The sequence below is a fragment of the Orcinus orca genome, chromosome 15 (genome assembly GCF_937001465.1).
Source record: "Orcinus orca chromosome 15, mOrcOrc1.1, whole genome shotgun sequence".
Taxonomy (NCBI): domain Eukaryota; kingdom Metazoa; phylum Chordata; class Mammalia; order Artiodactyla; family Delphinidae; genus Orcinus; species Orcinus orca.
In genome coordinates this window covers 67,463,331-67,482,994 of record NC_064573.1, presented here as the reverse complement: position 1 = coordinate 67,482,994, position 19,664 = coordinate 67,463,331, and the positions used below count along the sequence as shown (strand labels likewise).

The window sequence follows — 19,664 nt, the reverse complement described above, 5'->3', positions numbered from 1 at the left end:
AATAAAATCTAAAGGAAATTCCGATACATGCTGCAACATGGATGAACCTTGAGGACATTATGCTGAGTGAAATTAGCCAGTCACAAAAAGACAAATACTGTATGATTCCACTTATATGAGGTCCCTAGAGCAGCCAAATTCATAGAGACAGAAAGTAGAGTGGTGGTTACCAGGGGCAGGAGGGGAGGAGGGATGGGGAGTTAGTGTTTAATGAGGATGGGGTTTCAGTTTTGCAAGATGCAAAGAGCTCTGGAGATGGATGGTGCTGACAGTTGCACAACAAATATGAATGTACTTAATGCCACTGAACCATATACTTAAAAATGGTTAAAAAGGTAAATTTAAATGATGTATATTTTACCACAATTTTTTTAGTAAATTTATGTATTTTATTATTTTATTTTATTTATTTATTGTTTCTGGCTGCGTTGGGTCTTCGTTGCTGCACATGGGCTTTTCTCTGGTTGAGGCGAGTGAGGGCAACTCTTTGTTGCAGTTCCCGGGCTTCTCATTGCGGTAGCTTCTCTTGTTGCGGAGCACAGGCTCTAGGCGCACAGGCTTCAGTAGTTGTGGCACATGGGATCAGTAGTTGTGGCACGTGGGCTCAGTAGTTGTGGCTCGTGGGCTCTAGAGCACAGGCTCAGTAGTTGTAGCGCACAGGCTTAGTTGCTCCACGGCATGTGGGATCTTCCCGGACCAGGGATTGAACCCATGTCCCCTGCACTGGCAGGCGGATTCTCAACCACTGCGCCACCAGGGAAGCCCTACAATATTTTTAAGTTAAAAAAAATATCTAAAATTTCCCTTCATCAAGCATCCTGCTATTCCCATTCTCCCACTGAATGCTGGCAGCAACATTTGGAAGTAACTTCTACTATTATTCTCATTTAATAGGTAAGAAAACAAAGACAAGGGAGGTGACATGAGTGGCCTGAGTTCACCCAGCAAGTAAGTGTAGAGCTAGGGCTTGACCCAGGGCCAGACTGCAGGACCTGCTGTCTCCCACCAGGAGCCCTGGCCACAAAGGGAGCCGCCCCTCCCTGATTACTTGCTACAGCTCTGCTCTGATTCCCCTGCCAGGGGCTGCAGACAGGATCCAGATGGTGGTTCCCCTGCTGACCAGGATGGGGCCGAATTGGAAAACCCCTCCTCCAGTGTTTCCAAATGCATCCCGGACTTCTGTCCTGGAAGCGCCTGGTGCCCTCTTGCTGGGACAGTGGGGGGCAGAGGGGCAGCCGAGCCTGGCCACTGGCCTGGACGGTGACTGTTGTGGACGACAGGGGTTGGCACCAACCCAAGTACCCCTACAGGCCCTGGAATGCCCAGTTTCCTTGGACCGTGAGACTCACCTTATCCTCACCTGAGTTCGTGCCCTGGGGCCGCAGTAACAAAGTATCACAACTGGAGGGTATAAACAACACACTTATTGTGTCACAGCTCGGGAGGCTGGGAGGCTGGGAGTCTGCAGTTGAGGGCTCAGCAGGTGCCTTTGTGGATTGGGAGGGAGAATCTGTTCCATTGCTCTCTCCACCTTCTGGTGGCCTCAGGCGTTCCTTGACTCGTAGGTGGCCTTCTCCCTGTGTCTTCACATCATCTTCCCTCCATCTGTCTCTGTGTCCAAATTTCCCCTTTCATAAGGACACGACCGTAGTGGATGAGGACCCACCCCAATTACCTCATCTTAACTTGATCATCTACAAAGACTCTATTTCTAAATAACGTCACATTTCAAGGGGTGGGACTTCAACATCTTTTAGGGGGACACCATCCAACCCATAACTCTGTTCCACTACGCTCTTACTCCTCTCAGCCTCCCTGGAGGCCAGTGGGGAAGGTTCTGAGGGTTGGGGACGTTTGCAAAGTGAAAGGGTATTTCACATACTCTCTAAGGTTTTGTGAATTTATAACCATCATCGCGTGTACTGAATACTCACCATGTGCCAGGCACTGGGCATACACATTCCCCCATCCTTAGCTGCAGGGCAGCTGTTACCATCCCATTTCACAAGTGGGTGACACAGCCCTCAGTTGAAGGAATGAAGCTTAGATCACTGCAGTTGGAGTAAAAGGCAATGCCTGGGAATTCGGGCAGGAGAGGCGGTGTGAGGGGAGGTTATTTCTACCTCCTAAAAATCTTCGGATCTGGTGACTTCTCTCCATCCCCACGTGCCTGCCTGTATCTGTGTCCTGGGGCTGCTGTAGCAAATGACCATAGACTTGGTGGCTTAAAACAACAGAAGTTTAGTCTTTCACACTTCTGGAATCCGGAAGTCAAGATGTCAGCAGGGCTCCCTCTGAAGCCTCTAGAGGGGATCCTTCCCTGCAATGTGCAGCTTCTGGTGGCTCCAGGCATTCCTTGGCTTGTGGCTGCATCCCTCTCCGATCTCTGCCTCTGTCTCCACATGGCCTCCTCTTCTCTGTCTCTCCTCCAGTGTCCTTTATAAGGACAATTTGTCCTTGGATTCAGGGCTCACCCAGGTAATCCAGGACGATGTCACCTCAAAATCGTTAATTACATCTGCAGAGAGTCTTTTCCAAATAAGGACACATTCACAGCTTACAGGACGTGGACATATGTTTTGGAGGTCACCATTCAACCCCTTCTTATAGTCCCAGCTGCCATCATCCAAGCTGGGCCACTGCAACTACCCCGTCTCCCAGCCTCCAGGGCGCACAGCCAGAGGAATCTTTCAGAAGCAGAGACCAGACCCCAGTCCCTTCCAACTTAAAGCCTCACAGGCTCCCAGAGCCTCAGGAAGCTCCCTTGGCCGGGCCCTGCTGACCTCTTAGGCCTCGGGTCTCCCTGCTCCCCTCCCCACACCCTGTTCCCACCACACTGACCTGCCCTTGGTTCCTGCAAGGGTCCACACGCGCTCTTGCCTTCAGGCGTCCCCCGTGCGGTTACCGCCGCTCCCTCTGCCTGGGACTCTTCCTGTGAGCTTCACCTGGATGACTTTTGCTAGTCTACCAAGTCTGTTTAGAGAGATTCTCCTGCACTCCCCTTGACAAGTGAATCAGGGGCCTGAGTTCCCACAGCCTGTCCCCGTCAAGTCGTCCCAGGGGGTTATAAGGTGGGTTCACCTGTCTTTGCTCTCCGGACCGCGAGCTCGGCTGGAGCAGGGCCCACCTCACCCACATCCATCCTGCTCACTGCAGAATGGCCGCCACCCGCCGCAGGGCACAGCTGGCATCCTGCAGTGTGTCTGGGGGAGCATGGGGATCAGACAGGGCTGGAACTTTCCTCCCACCTCCCACCCCTGCCCATCTTCCTTCCTCAGAGTCTTTTTTCCCACCTTTAAAATCAAGTTCTGTTTGAATGTATGTATGTGTGTTTTCTATATAATAGCTTTATTGAGATATAATTTACATACCGTACAATTCACCCAAACTGTACAAGTCAATAGTTTTCAGGGTATTCAGAATTGTGCAAGCATCACTACAATCAACTTTAGAACATTTTCATTATCCCAAAAAGAAATCCTATGCATATGAGCAGTCACGACCCATTTCCCTCTGACTGCACCCCTTCCCCAGCCCCAGGCTCAGGCAGCCACTAATCTCTCTGTCTCCATGGAGCTCCCTATTCTGGACATTTCATACCAATAGAATCTTACAGTACGTGGCCTTTTGTGTCTGGCTTCTTTCACTTAGCATAATGTTTTCTAGATTCAGCCACGTTGTAGCATGTGTCAGCACTGCATTCCTTTTTATTGCCTGAATAATATTCCATTATATGGATAGACGACTATTTATCCATTCGTCAGCTGATGGACATTTGGGTTGTTTCCACTTTGGGGCTATGATGAATAGTGATGCTGTCAACCTTTGTGTGCAAGTTTCTGTGTGGATATATGTTTTCATTTCTCTTGGGTCTATACCTAAGTGTGGTGAATGTGTTTTTCTTAATTAAAAATAATTTATATTTTAAATTACAAACACAAAACACGAGAGATCCCGGAAGCCACAAATTAGAAACAAGAAAATACAGACACACCCATAATCCCTACAAACAAAGATATCTGGTGTCCTGCCCTGGAAACATCCCTTTGCTCTTGTTTACTTATATGGATCGTGAACGGGAGGCCGTGTATGTAGAAACTGTGACAACTCCTGGCCCTTGCATTCAGCTTCCTCTGATCTCTCGTGTGACTATCAATAAAGAACCATGCAGCGCAGATTAGAAATGAAACCAGCTTTAACTTCAAAGGACAAACAGCTAAGAGTTTAGCTAACAGCTAAGAAAGAAGGAGGATTTTCAGCTGTCTGGAGGTGGGGGAAAGATTTTCAATGGAGCTGGAACTTCTCATTCTTTGGCCAAAAAAAAAACACTAAAAAGAAGGGAAACCCAAACCCCAAACAAAAATCTAGGGAATCATTACATCAAGATAGATGGATTACAAGTGATTTATTTTCTTTTTGAAAAAATTTAATGATATTATATTATTATAATGTTTTACCACTAAAAAGATTCTAAGAAGGCTTTGAGGGATTACCGATGAAAAAGAGTGATTTTATAAAACCCAGCAATTCTTAAGGAGAGTGCGGCCAAAAAGGCCTTTTTTGTTCTTTTATAGTTTCTTCCAAGAACGGGCTCACTGAGACAGAGGCCAAGTGAGCAGACAGCCGCAGACTTGAGGGAAGCTGTGAACATCTCAACTCCAAGAATGAGAGTTGCCTGTGCGCACATAGGAAAAAGCAGGTAAGAAAAGGCATTAAAGGTGTCTCTCTTTAAAACGATTGTGGGGGAAAAATGGAAATTCTTAACCATTCATGACCGGTAAGAAAGGCTGAAACTTCATGTTTGCTTTCTTAAATATCTTGCTGCAAACCTTTTCCCAAACTATATGTTCATTATTACAAAAATAATTCTTATAAGCATCCCTTCTTAAACAGAGATTAGTAATTCTAATATTCATGATCACGTGTTTTAAAGATTTCCACTTATTCTGAAAAGTATCATTAAACAGAAACACATTCTTGTCTACTCAGAAGCACAGTCTAGAGGCGGCTGGATGCCTGGCACAGAAGCTGCTGTTTTCCACTCCTTCACCCAGGGTAGACATTGCTAAGTGATCACAGCACTCTTTTCCACCAAACTATAGACTGTCTCTGTATCCCTATCTATTCTTCTCAAAAGGTAACTTCTAGGAGTGAATCAGAGGGGGCAAAAAACCAAAAAACAAAAAACACTCATTAATGTGCAAGTACAAGCCCAAGGCTCCACCTAGTGGCAGAGCTTCCTAATTGCAGGCAGAGTACAACAAACTATCCCCAGTTTTAGAAAGAACCGGATCCCTGGGCCAGCAAAGCCAGTCACGATGATAGTAAATAAACTATTCAGTCTAGTCTTGAGTAAATACAGTAGCCCTCCTAGAGAAAAGTTTTGTATTTCAACATGGGTTTTCCTTGCTTTAGCCCAAGAGATTGGCCAATAGAAGAATGTCAGGCAACAACTAGTAGCAACAAAGGGCCTTTAGAAAACACCAAATTCTTCCCCAATATTCTCTTTGCCAAAGACTGACTCTTCTGTCTGTCAGGTTCCCAAGCTGCCCAGATTTCTCATTCTGCAAACTACATACACCATGCCTCAGAGTCACGTGGGTACTTTTTCCTGAGCAGAATATGCCAGGCCCTGCATAAGGAGCTCATCTGAATTCTCCTCTTAGCAACCTACCCTGAGACAAATGCTGCTATCCCCATTTTCCAGGCAAATACACTGAGGCTCAGAGAGGGGAAGCAACTTGGCCAATGTCACACAGTGAGGAAGATACAGGCAGGATTGAAACGTCCTCCTGGCCAAGCTGGGGTTACAGACCCCACAATGTCAGCCCCCTCCTGACAGCAGGCTGCCCTTCTTGCTGGAGGAGTCTAAGCAGGTCAGCTGTGCTCCTGGGAACGTACCACTGGGGCAGGGCACAGGCAGCCCAGATGGGCCAACGGGCCCTGTCAGGAGGGGGCTGGGCACAGTGCAGGCTACCAGGGCCAATTTCGGACCTGGACTGTCCCGACCACCTGCTCCAAGGTTCTGCAGCAAGACATTGAGTCGCCCTCTGTGGTCACTCACTGTGCAGTTTATCAGCCTCCCTGGCCTCCCTTTCCTGGGCAGAACACCTCTGCATGGGCAGCTGTGATAATGCAGGCACATAGATACAGGCTCAGGGCTGACTCAGTAGAAGACAGGTCATTTCTGCCCACCCCACTCCCCCTGCTCCTGTCCACCATCCTGTCCTCCTGCTGTCTCTCTGCTCTCTCCACATCGCTGTCTGCCTGTGTGGCTACTCTGAGCCCCACCTCTTTCCATGTCAGGCCCGGCTCCTCCCTGCTGACCGCAGGGCTCAGTCTCTCTGTCTCTGTGTGTTTATCTCTGTCTCTAACATTCTCTTTCTCTCTCTCTCACCCTCCTCTTCTCTGTCTCTGTCTGCCCTCCCCTTCTCTTCCTCTTCTTCCCTCCCTGGGATCAGGGGAGGACACAGTCAACTTCAGCTTCTCGTGGCTCCAGCAGGCAGACATGGGGGGCAGCCCTGGCTCTCTGTCAGGTCCTTCCCTCCGGCCAGGGCCCCCACCTCCCCATCACCTCCCTGAACAGCCTCCACTCAGGTGTGTCATGAGTAACCAGAATCCTTGGGCCAGGCCTGCTGAGGACAGGGGCACAGGGTCCTTCCCGGGAGGGGAGGGAGGGGCCGCCTCCCAGGGTACAGCTGGTTCAGAGGCGCAGCTCCTGATCCAGCCCTGGCCCTTGTGGATCCTCTGCCTGCCCAGAGGTGGAGATCCAAAACTTCACCCCAGCACCCAGGGGCCCTCCCAGGATGAAGGCAATAGCAGCTTCCAGAGCTGGAATTGTAAGAGTTGCCATTTCATACGTGTGCATGAGCGGGCGCACACACACATGAATTTAATTCTTAGGGCAGAGGGTGAATATAATATGTATACTTTTTGGTATTAATTTTTTTCAAACCATGCAAAAGGATTCACAGTGAAAACTAACACCCTCAGTCCCTCAGTTCACCTTCCCAAAGGCAGCCAGTTAGCAGTTTCTTGTGAATTCTTCTAGAGAAAGTAAGTGCATGATCTGAGTACTTACGGGTAGATATTCCTGCAATTTCCCCCCAGTGGCAGCATCCTTTACACACAGCTGCACTTACTTTTTTCACTTAACAACTGATCTTAGAAGTTCCATAATCTAGGGACTTCCCTGGTGGCACAGTGGTTAAGAATCCACCTGCCAATGCAGGGGACATGCATTCGAGCCCTGGTCCAGGAAGATCCCACATGCCACGGAGCAACTAAGCCCGTGCGCCACAACTACTGAGCCTGAGCTCTAGAGCCCGTGAGCCACAACTACTGGGCCTGCGTGCCACAGCTACTGAAGCCCACGTGCCTATAGTCTGTGCTCTGCAACAAGAGAAACCACCACAAAGAAAAGTAGCCCCCGCTCGCTGCAACTAGAGAAAAGCCCGTGCACAGCAACGAAGACCCAACGCAGCCAAAAAAAAAAGTTCCATAATCTCCCTCATCTTTACATATGTAAATATATATATAAGCCTCATCTTTATATGTATATGTATATATAATTCACATGCCACAAAACTCATTCTTTAGTATGAACAATTCAGTGTTTTTTAGTATATTCAGAGTTGTGTAACCATCGCCACTAATTTTAGAACATTTTCATCACCCTAAAAAGAAACCCCATACCCACTAGCAGTCACTCCCCATCCCCTGCCCCCAGCCCCTGGCAACCACTAATCTATTTTTTGTCTCTAGGGATTTGCCTATTCTAGACATTTCATATAAATACAATATGTAGCCTTTTGTGTCTGGCTTCTTTCACTCAGCATGATGTTTTCAAGGTTCATCCGTGCTGGAGCATGTATCAGTACTGTGTTCCTTTCAATGGCTGACTAATATTCCACTGTATATGTATGCCACATTTCACTTATCTCTGTTCTTTTTACTGGCAATACAGCATTCCACTGATGGGTGTACCTTAATATACTAGTCTCCTGCAAGGGGCATTTAGGTTGTTTCCAGTCTTTTGATACTACGTATAGTACTGCAGTTAATTTCCTTCTGTTCTTTGCAAATATACATGTAAGAGACTTCCTCACTGTGGAATTACTAGGTCAAAGGAAGACACATTTTACCTTCTATTACATATTACCAACTGTGCTCCAAAGAGGGCATATGTGAAGTGACAATTTCTCCACATCCTTGCCAACTCATTTTATCAAAGATTTTAAGTCCTTACCATCAGTTTTGGAAGGTGCTATCTCATTGTGGTTTTCATCTGCAATTTTTTCTTTTGAGTGAAATTGAATGCCCTTTCATTCTGAGTTGTCTGTTCATAACTTTTGTCTATTTCTCTATTGCGTCATTGATTGATGTTATTGATTTGTAAGAGCTCGTTATATGTGGAGGAAAATAGTCTTTTTTTCTGATTGATATGTTGAACATTTTTTCCACAGTTAATCATATTATTCTTTTTAATGCAGAAATTTTTATGTACCCAGTGTATCCTTTATGGCTTCTGGGGTATGTAGTTTTCTTAGTACTCTTAGAAAGATTACGGAAAGGGCCCAGCATCTATTTATGATCCATTAGGGGAATCAGACAAATCAACAGATGGCTCCTGCATAGAACGCTGTGAGTGGAGAAGCCCAGTGGACATGTGATCCAGTCTTGGATCCAGTCTTGGTATGGGACACCTTCCCAGAGGCAGGGAGGGGGTGATGTCTGAGCTGTGACAGAAGGGGGAGTGGGCATTGGTAGGCAGAGGGGATGGGATGGGATGGGAAAGCCCTGCAGTCCAGCTGGAGAGCACAGGGTTGGCTGGGAGGATGGAGACTTGCTTTGGTGTCCCAGGGTGTGGGACACAGGGAGGATGGGCAGGCCAGGCCACATTCAGTTCCCACCCTGAGGGCAGCAGGGACACTGAAGGTTCCCCTCACAGGGAAATACCTCCAGTCACCTTTGGGAAGATCCCAAAAGACTGGAAGGGTCAGAGAGGAGGTAAGAAGCCACCAAGGAAACTGAGGCCACATCCCATAGAGGGTGGGGAGGCTGGAAGGGACAGAGCCGAGGAGTGGGCAGATGGAGAGGATCCAGGCTTGGCACCGCAGGGCTGGACAGGAGGGCAGGGCAGGGAGAGCCTGGAGTCCAGGTGCTCCAGGGGTGCACATCCCCCATATGCTGTCCATCCACTTATGACTCCCTGGGCCAAGCCACAGGCTAGAAATCCATCTCTTCTGGGTCCAGCAGCTCCATCTGCCTAACAGTGCTTCCCAGGCACAATTTATACCAATGCAGGCAGCCCAGAGCCCATTGGTCAGCCAGTGCCAGGCAAGGGCAGCAGATGGCAGAAGGACCAGCTCCTGACTCTTAGGGGTTTGGGAGTGTGGGTCTGAGGGAGGCAGAGCCTGTCGTGCAGAAGATGGTGCTGGGCTGGCACCCTGGTCCTGCCCCCTCTGCCTGGTCCCCACAGGAGCTGAGACCGACAACCTGGGGTCCTCTTCCCCAAGTGCTCTTCTCTCTATGTCTGTCTGTTTCTTTTTCTGTCTCTCTGTCTTTCCATCTGCCTCTCTCTACATCTCTCTGGCTGACATCTCTCCCTCTGTCTCCAGCTTGCTGGCTCTCTTTCTCTCTTTCTGAGTATCTCTCTATATCTCTATATCTCTCTCTGACTCTTTCTCCCTCTCCTCTTCCTCCTCAGAATCACTTCCTCAGAGTGGAACCCATTCATCCTGGGGGTGTCAGGTGGGGCAGGCCCACATGCTCCTGGCCCAGCAGGCACCTCCTGGGACTGGCAGGGCTGGCAGGCAGCTCCAGGGTCTCCGCTCTAAGTGGCTCCTCTTGCCTGTCCTTCGTGCCTGCCAGGTCCATCTAAACCACATGGACTTGTGGCCACCACTCCAGATGCGTCCAGCAGGGGGTGGGTTTCACCTCACTGTGGCCAGGAAAAGGACATTTTCCCACACAGAAGGCCCTTTCACTTGGCAGACCTTGTTCCTAGATCCTTGGTCACCAAGCATCCCCCTTACTAGCCTAGAAGTGATTACTAGCCCACTACTAGTGATTTAGGGTTTAAATGAGGAAGAATCCCTGTTAACTGGGCCCCAACATTTAACAACACTCAATATATCAGTCATTAACACTCTAGTGTAAATGAGCCAAACTCTACCCCCCCCAGCTAGGTGGATGTTGCCTAAGGAGACCTCATTAGTCTGTTTTTGCAGGAGGAGAGATGTGGAAAAAGAAGCAGAGCCAGGGATACCCAAAGAAGGGAAATAGGGCAAAGGTGGGGGGCAGAAAGGAGGGGATTTGTGGGCAAGGAACCAGAGGAAGGGAAGTGGGACAAGCATTGTTAAGGAGAAGGCCTCTTATCTGTCCATTTCTTCACAGTCAACAAAGCACAGTCACAGGAAAGTCCCCAAGTCTTGTATCCCTCCCTCCCCCGGTTTCCAGATGGGGGCACTGAGGCCCAGAGAGAAGGGACTCGTTGTAGATCACGCAGACATCCAGGTGTCCTAACTCCAAATACAGGTGCCCTGGTTGCCACCCTGTCGTCCTCCCCTGACCCAAGGTGCCGGTCTCTCCCCCTGAGGATTCCTGAGGAGGGCAGGAAAGCCCTCTCTCGGAGCCCTAATTTATGATTTTCCGACAGCTTCCTTCCTCCCATCACTCCTTCTAGCTCCCGTCCCAGCTTCATGAAGAAGGAATGAACTGGGTGAGAAGGGCAGCTCCATGGAGCATAATTAACTTGGCTGGGCAGCTGCAGGCTCTCCGGGTCCCCCAGCATCCCCGCCCTGGCCCAGCGAGGGGCCGCAGGGCCAGGCCTCCAGATCAAAGGCACAGAAAGCGGGCATTGTTCCCTAACCTGGAAGGTCGGCCCACTGGCCCTGCCCTTTGTCTGGGCAGAGGCTTCGATGGCGCTGGCGCTGACTGGGCCCCTGGGGGCTGCCGCCACAGGCTCCGGTACCCCCAGGCCTCTTGGGCTGCTCCCTCCCCTGTAGAATGTGCACGACATGGGTACAGATCAACTGGGGCACCTGGACTCACACAAGCTGGTGTGCAAGCAGGGCTAATTTTATGGGTCCCCCCCCACCCCGAGCTGGGGAGACTGTCCTTGGGACATAGGCAGAGGGAAGAGGTCCTTAGCACAGGCTCCAGGGGCAGTTCACAGGGAAGGGAGGCTGCGACCCAGGTTTGTTTGCTATTAGAAGAACAGCATTTCCTGTTTGGATTAGGCCGGCTGGATGTGTCAGTGAATACACACCAGAAGGGCTGTGTTTCCCAGACCCCATGGCCTGCTCCCGGTGTGTGTGTGTGTGTGTGTGTGTGTGTGTGTGTGTGTGTGTGTGTGTGTGTGTGTGTGTGTGTGTGTGTGTGTGTGTGTGTGTGTGTGTGTGTGTGTGTGTGTGTGTGTGTGTGTGTGTGTGTGTGTGTGTGTGTGTATGCATGTGCTCCCTCTCACGGGAGTCTAAATCTGAGCTGAGTTCTCTTTTTGCCCAAAGAAACACCCTTGCAGGGTCAGAGGGCAGCAGTGTGGCCTAATGGGTAAGTGCAGAGGCCGGCACCCATCACTCACCAGCCGTGGGCCCCGCACCTGGGGATAATATGGAGGCCTCCCGGGTTTGGGAGAAGAGGGCAGGCGACAATGCAAGCAAAATGCTTAGCACAGCGCCTGGCACACGGTCAGCGCTCAGACCGGACCGGAAGCTGCTGTTGTTACTGGCGGTTGTGGTTCCGTCTTGGCAGCTGAGAAGATCAGCCCCCCAGGGAAGAGGCCCCACCCACAGGGGCCTTGAGCCAGCGGGCCCCTCTCCTCCCCATCTCAGCAAACACTGAAACCTCAAATGACCAAACCCAGGTCCCTGCAGCATTTCCTGCCCTTCCTGCTCAGTGGGGAAAGAGGACCAGAAAATAAGCTGATATCCACCAGGACAGTGCGCCCTCAAAAGGGGGCTTCATACTGTGCCCCAGGACCACCGCGCAGAGACCCAAAGCTTTAAAAACTGCCTTGTTTTTTGTTTGTTTAATTGAAGTATAGTTGATTTACAATGTTGTGTTAGTTTCTGGTGTACAGGCAAGTGATTCAGTTATATATATATATTCAGATTATTTTCCATTATAGCTTATTACAAGATATTGAATATAGTTCTCTATGCTATACAGTAGGACCTTGTTGTTTATCTATCTTATATAAAGTAGTGTGTATCTGTTAATCCCAAACTCCTAATTTATCCCTCCCCCGCTTTCCCCTTTGGTAACCATAGGTTTGTTTTCTATGTCTGTGAGTCTGTTTCTGTTTTGTAAATAAGTTCATTTGTACCATTTTTTTAGAATCTACAGGTAAGTGATATCATATAGTATTTGCCTCTCTCTCTCTGACTTACTTCTCTTAGTATGATAATCTCTAGGTCCATCCATGTTTCTGTAAATGGCAATATTTCATTCTTTTTTATGGTTGAGTAATATTCCATGGTATATATGTGCTGCATCTTCTTTATCCATTCATCTGTCGATGGACACTTAGGTTGCTTCCATGTCTTAAAACTGCCTTGTTTTTTCAGGCAAGGAAATGAGGCTCCGAGAGGGGATGTGACTTGTCCCGGGTCACACAGTGTCCAGTGGTTGCTCTGGAATTGACACCTAGGCCTATGGAGTGCTGAGCCTATGTGGTAACCACCAGGCTGCACTAGCATGGGGGTCTAGCTATAGTTTTAAATAAATACCCTGGACCAAGGGACCCCAGCCTCAGTAAGGATAGGACCCTTTCTGATGTCCAAATGTTGATAACAGCTTTTCCTGGGAACATCCATTGCTGGAGAAATTTGCAGTGGCCTGGAGCGCCCACGAGTTTGGTGATAAAGGAACATGTATGCCATTCATCACAGGAGCATCTCAGACACGTTGCAAAAAGATGTGGTAGTGCCTCCTCATTCTGTGGCCCTCCTGAGCCTTCCCAGGACAGAAGCCACTGCCCAGCACTTCCCCTTCCTAAAGAGCTGCATACCCTCCAAAGTGCCCTTTGGGGTGTTGGGTTTTGATCGTGGCCGCCTGACCAGGCCTCAGATGGGCCTGGGACCATCTCATGAGATGGCCCCTTGAGAGTGACAAGTTATCTAGAGGATTAAGTAACTGATCTAGTTGTGTCAAAAATAAGAGCTAACCAGAGAGGTGCAAAGCTGCTTTTCTTGGGGGTCAGACAGATGGCACATAGAGGTGCCCAAAAATCACAGGTGGAAGGGAGGGAGCTCCCCTAGGGGGGCAAAGTTGGCACCATGATGATGTGATGATGTTGTTGGAGGATGTGGGGAGCCCTTGGGGGAACCACGTGAAGCAGGGGACTGTGGGGGTCAAGGCATATCTCATTCCTGCACACACCCCATAAGGAACGTGCAACTGTTCTCCTTACAAAGAGAAACTGAGGCTCAGAGAGGGGCAGGCCTTGCCCAAGCTAACACGGGCAGAGGGGGCAGAGGGAGGGTTTGAACCCAGCTCTCACTGCCTGCCCCCTCGGGGGACAGGAGTCGGCTCTCTCCACTGGCACACCCTCCCCCCTCTGACTCAGCCCAGGGCCCTGTGCTGCTCTGGTGAGTCTAGGAGAGGTAGTCCCAGGAATCAGAGGTCAGGGCCAGCATGCCCTTCTTGCTGGAGTGTTTCTAGCAGAGATCCTAGATCTGGACAAGCCACAGCAGGATCCCGTAGGACAGGTCACCGGTGCACTGCCGGGGTGGTAGGGGCTTCACCAGCCTGGGACTGCCTGCTGCCCATCAGTTCTGGCAGAAGGGGGTGGGGGGGAGGTCAGAGACTGTCCTGGAGTTTGGGGAGGGTCTGGATGCCCTCTGATGAGAACATAAACATACTCTCCTGTCACAGACACATACACCACACACATGCATACAGGCATCACACATTTCACATGCCCCCATCACACCTGCACACATATGTATCACACACACATACCATACTTTCATACTCTTTGGTGGAATTCACATGTACCCCAGATGAAGTAACTCCATGTACCCCAGATGAAGTAACTCCACTGTAAGCCAGTCCTTTCCTTGTCACTGATGGGCCCAGAGCAACTGATGTCTGCACTCTTCCTTAATTGTGCTAAAGAGCTGACACCCCCTCTGAAGTCAGGAGAGCTGGATTTGAATCCGAGCTCTTCCAACCACTGATGGGGTGCTTTAGGCAGATGACATCTCCTCTCTGCCTCAGTTTTTCCATCTGTAAAATGGTGATACAAGTGGACACTGACTTTATGCGGTCAGCCCAGGTCTTCTCCCAGGGGGACTACGAGTGCCTGGGCCTCCTTTTTTCTCTCTGTAAAATGGGGATAATTGTGCCCACCTCACCCAGAGTGGTTTGAAGATTAAACCGAGAGAGGATGTGAAGCGGAGGTGAGGTGCCCTGCACACAGTGGCGTTCACTGCTCAGGAAGCCTTTGTTGCATGGATGAACCGTCCCTCGTGGCTCGGGAACTGGAACCCTCAAAAATGTCGAGAGGGGATGAGGCCCCCGCATCATTAGCCCAGGCTTGTTGGGTTTGGGTCCTGGCTGCGTCTGAGACCATGGCCCGGCTTCAGCTCCCCACTTGGCAACACGTGGGAGGGCACCTCGAAACTGGCACTGCGCCCCCAAAAGGGCCACGCGGCGCAGGGCGCCAGGCTCAGGTGGGCACCTGGTGGCCTTCCTGGCGGGGGCGCCCGATCCCCGGGGCTTCTTCCGGGTTGGCAGCGGCGGCGCAAAGGGCGGGGGGCCGCGCGGAGGGGCCGGGCGAGGCCGGGAACGCGCGCCCCCGCCCCGCGCCCGCCTCCCGCCCGCCCTCCCGCCGCTGCGCTGGGAACCGGGATCCGCGCGTCCTGGGCGGCTGGCTGCGCGGGCGGGGACGCCAGGCTGGAGGCGACGGCGAGGGTCCGCGCGCGGAGGGCGCCGGGCGCAACATGGGCGGCCCGCGAGCCTGGGCGCTGCTTTGCTTCGGGCTCCTGCTCCCGGGAGGCAGCGCCGCGTGGAGCGTTGGGGGAGCCCCGTTCTCTGCACGCAGGTAAGGGCTGCCCCTACCCCCCGCACCACCTCTGTGCCCTGCCAGCCCGGGGTTGGGGACAGGGACTCCAGGAACCGCCCCCCCACAAACTCCGTGCAAGCCCGGGATTGGGAAAGGGACCCGGTTCCCCACCTCATTGCCAGCCCGGGTTGGGGCAGGAACCCTGGGCCTCCTCGCTATCTGGCAGAAGCTCCAGGCCCTGCGGGGGTCACCTACTTCACGTATACAGAGCCGGCAGTCCCCCGACAGCGTTCTCCACCCCCCACCACTTCACCTCCAGAGCCCCAGGGGGTGGTTTCCCCCGAGGGAGGAAACCACCAAGACTTCCCCCACCCTTTCCCTAGGGCCCCCTTCCTGCACATAGGAGAAGCCCAAGACATCCTCTAGCTGCCACTTGGGGGACCCTCCCCGCTTTACTCTGCTCCTGGCTTTTTTTAGTATCCCAGCTATTTATTTCTCTCAAAGGAAGAAGACTGGGGTGGAGTTTCACAGACCGAGGGTCAGTGTCGGCTCCCAGGGAGCTGGCATTTTGGACTGCGCTGGGAGCAAGTGCTCTGTCTTCCTGCTGCTCTCTCAGGAGCAGGGAGCATTCTATCTGGTGGTGTTTATGGAGCATCTCCCAATACCAGTGAGGGGGCCCTTTATGTGCAGTGTTCAAGGATTGAATGAGGTAGAGAACACTTGTCCCCATTTAGCAGATGAGCAAACTGAGGCCCCAGAGAATTAACATAATCTTCTAGGCTCATTGACCATTAATAGAAGAACTGGGATTCAAATCTGTGTCTTTCTGGCCTTGGTGACTCTGTTTGGACCTACCCAGGCCCCTGTCCTGGCTGTAGACCCTGCCCCTGCCCCTGCCGGGGTCCTGTTTCGAGGGCCAGCCTCCGCTGTTGTCTGAGGCAGACAATACGGAGTAGCCAGGCCTCTCCAGGCCTTTTCATCCCATTCAAAGGCCTGCCCGGCCCCCACCCCCTACGGGCTCAATTCTTTAATTCTTTTCAGAAATTCCCTTTTCCCAGTGGTCAGGGGCCAGCGTGCCCCCGCTGGGCTAGCAAGAGCAGGTGACATGGGCAGGGCTGGAGGGCAGAGGTGGCCGTGGCATCAGAGGCCAGAGGAGCAGTTGTTTTGAGACAGGGGCTGACGGCTGGCAGATGTCACAGCCACCACCATGCATGCTGACCTGGGCTGGCATTTCACCTGTACCTATACCCTCCAGAATCTTCCTAACTGCCATGGGAGGCACACATTTTTATGGTCCTCATTTCATAGAGGAGGAAGGTGAGGCTCAGAGAGGGGACATGACCTGCCTAGGGCAAGGATGTGAACCCCCAGGGTCCCCAGTGTCAAGCTCAGGATGATGGTTGAGAAGGCATAAGGCTTGGACTGCCCTTTAGCCAGTCCTCTGCCTCCCAGCCTGGGCTCCTTGGCCCCCCAGGACTTGCTATGTGGGAGCAGGATGGTGTCTGTGGGCAGGTATCTGGTGGTCACTGGGGACTGTCACCCCATCTGGTCATAGAAGGCTCACAGTGGCCTGAGCATCACAAAAGCTCTGTAGGCAATGCTGTTGCTCCCATTTTACAGATAAGAAAACCAAGGCCAAAAAAAAAAAAAAAGAAAACCAAGGCTTAGAGAGGAAAAGACACCTCAATCTAAGTCAGTCAGTTTCCAGATCCAGTGTACTTTTCACTCCAGCAGCTCTCCTGGAGGAGGGCGAGCTTTTGTCAGCTTGGGGAGCTGAGAAAGGTTTGCAGGTCATGGTTAGGAATTAGGGGCTCTGGCCTCAGGTAGAGCAGCGTTTTATTCCTGGCTCTGTCACCCACTCAATGTGTGACCTCAGGCAGGTCTCTTCAGGGCCCCAGGTCTCAGTTCCCCTCTTTCCTCCCCTCATCCCCTGCACACAGGCCTGTTCTGAGGACAGTCCCCCACAGGAGGAACCAGTGCAGGGCCTGATGTACAGTGGTTCCTGCTATGACCAACATTAAGTGAGGGGAGGGACCCGTAGCCAGAGGAGTCTGGTTCTTGGCTGCGAGGACCTCCCCTTGTGGCCCCGTCCCAGCATCATTGGAGACGGCATGGGGATGTTGCTCCCCATCAGCCCTCCCTCCACCCCTATCCCGGTGCCCCAGGCACCCCTTGGCAGCCAAGAGACCAGAGGGAGAAAAGAGGCTTTGTGCCTGGGGAGGGGGAGGCCCGGGAAGGCATCCAAGGGGCCGCCCCCAGGCCCAAGAATGTGGCAAGACTTTGAGACCCCTGGAACCAGGGTGTCCAGGGCTGTGCAGAGCTGCCTTGTCTCGCCCTTGCCCCTGTCTGCCCCCCCAGTCCCTGCTGGGGGTGCTTCCTGCCCCTCTGAGGGCCCTTCCAGCCTTTAATGACCCATCTCAGTGTCTCAACGCTGTGGCTCTAGAGTTGAAGCCGTCACCGGTGTCCTGGTCCAGGCTTCTTTCCCTGCAGTACTGGCTTCCTTTGGGCAAATCTAAGAATCAAGGAGAGTGGAGAATTTTCTTCCCCACCCCCTCCGTTGGGATCCCAGCGCTATACCCACAGGGGTGACCTGGGTAGGTGACTTCTCTTGGGGCCTCAGTTTCCACTTGGTAGAATGCAGAGCCTGACAATCCCTATCCCAAAGTCAAGGGGAGGACCTTGTGCGGAAGGTACAGTGCTGGTGTCCCTCAGGGAAGCCCCTGGACCACAGCCGCCTGGTGTGGGCCCTATGTCACGGTCCAGGAACAAGAACTACCAAAAGCCGTCAGCGCTGCGCTAAGGGCTTTACGTGAAACCTCCCTTGCAGGAGGAGTGTCTGCTGTCCCCATTTGCAGATGGACAAAGTGAGGCCCCGAGCGGGTCAGGGCCTTGTCCAAGGTCACCAACTTAGGAAGCAGCAGAGCCAGTGTGTGGGGTTCGCCTCTGGTGTGGGGTTCTGGCTCTGTTCACCCCACCCCCACCCTGTGGGTCTTCTTTCTTTCCTCTCCTTTTCATAGCGGCCCTTGGCCCCCAGCCCGCTTGGCTGCCTCCTGCAATTAGCCCCTATCACTGTTCCGGATCACAGCCCTGGGCCCCGTGGAGACAAAGTCCCCTGAGCTCCTCGTGGCAGGGGGTGGAGGGCAGATGGGGGGGGCCCCCTCGTGGGGGCGGCCAGTGCCAGGCCGAGCTGGTCTGGCCTGTTTTCTCTCCTCCCGGCAGCCTCTGGAGGCCCAGGAGGTGCTGAGTGGGCAGAAGTGGCAGGCCCAGGAGAGAAGTGCTGCCTCCTCCCAGCCCCTGCCATTGTCCCATCCCACAGGAGGTAACCCAGCGTCATCGGGTTCCTGGGCGGCTTATCACCAACCACGTCCCAGAAAAGAAGCTCCCAAGGGCAGCAGGATGGGGGCGGGGCCTCCAAGGACTGCGCCCATCTCTGGGAACCTGGGTCCCGGCTCCTCTGCCCAGGGCCACTGTCTGTTCTCAGTCATTCAGCAAACCTCCCTGAGCGCCCCCGGGCTGAGCCCCATACTGGCTTGGTCCCCGCCAGCGCCCTCCCCCAGCGCCATCGGGGGAAGAAAAAGCTCAGGGCTGCTGTGAGTGGCTGAGGCGGGCCCGTGCAGGTGCCCAACTGTGCCCAGAGCCTCAGGACTGAGACCCAGAGGATGAATAGGAGTTTGCTGGAGCAGGGAGAGGGCTTTCCAGGCAGAGGAAATCTCCTATGCAAAGATCTGAGGTGGGGAGAAGATGCGCATGGGAGGGAGGGCAGGAAGGAGGGAGAGCAGCAGCGCAAGTGTGCAGGACCCAGCGGTCAGGGCGACGGGCAGCGTGGTGGGCTGTGGACTTCAGGCCAGCAGCGCCCCTGGAAAGTGGGTGGGTGGTGGAGCCAGGCTATGATCCTGCGGAGGAGCTCGGGCTTATCCTGGCAGCAGTGGGGCTGGGTCTTCAAGGCCAGGGAGGGGCAGCGCGTAATTATTGGTGACCCCCCAGGTGGAGGGCACGAGGGGCTGACCTTGAACCCCACCTGGCCAGAGTGTCCCCTCCTGTCTAAAATGTCTGCTAGCCGGCCATCAGCTCCGTGTCTCCTAAGCAGGGGATTCAAGCAAACTCCAGCTGGTGGGAAATAAGCAGGGAACCAGGCAGCAACTCACATGGGGGAGATTTTAAGTAAGAAAGAAGAAAAAAACTGTTTTCTCTGGCTCCTCCGTGGTCAAAAGAATTGCTAGGGCAATTGTGGGCAGTCACAGGCCTGCCTCCCCCAGTCCAGTCCAGGGGCTGGGCATGGGGTGTGTGTGCACACTTGTGTGTGAGGGTGCACGGCTCTGTATCTGCAGGTTTTGGCCCGAGTGCAAGTTGGACAGTCATTTCTGTGGTTATGTGTCCTGCTAGATTGACCTTGGTCTGATTGCGTGCTGTAGAGTGTGTGTGCATGCACACACTTATGTAGATCTGTGTGTGCACATGGACACGTGTGTCTGGAAGTTGTATATGTGAGCGTGTCTGTGTACTTTCATGTCTGCATGTGTGTGTGCATATTGATGTGTATGCATGTGTGTGAGCCTGTACACTGGCATGGAGTCTTCAGTCCGTGCCAGGGCCCTCCTCCTGTGTCCCATGCTCTGGCCATCCTCTGCCCAGGTTGCTCCCTCCCTCCCTCCTT

The 19,664-nt window shown here is 52.5% G+C and overlaps 1 protein-coding gene across 7 annotated transcripts in view; it reads left to right on the top strand.

Annotated features, from left to right (window-relative positions):
• Window positions 1-19,664, top strand: part of EMID1 (EMI domain containing 1) — an 81,240-nt gene that overhangs the window by 25,326 nt on the left and 36,250 nt on the right. For 4 of the 7 annotated variants that reach the window (XR_007471849.1, XM_049698330.1, XM_049698331.1 and 1 more), the window contains exon 1: window positions 14,825-15,049. Coding sequence is in view for 6 of the 7 variants with exons in the window: in XM_049698330.1 (XP_049554287.1) it covers window positions 14,949-15,049 (101 nt within the window). In the remaining variant the exon portion in view is untranslated. Of the gene's footprint in view, window positions 1-4,574; window positions 4,700-14,823; window positions 15,050-19,664 lie in introns of those variants that run through there. The other 3 variants (XM_049698333.1, XM_049698334.1, XM_049698332.1) reach the window with 2 other exon arrangements.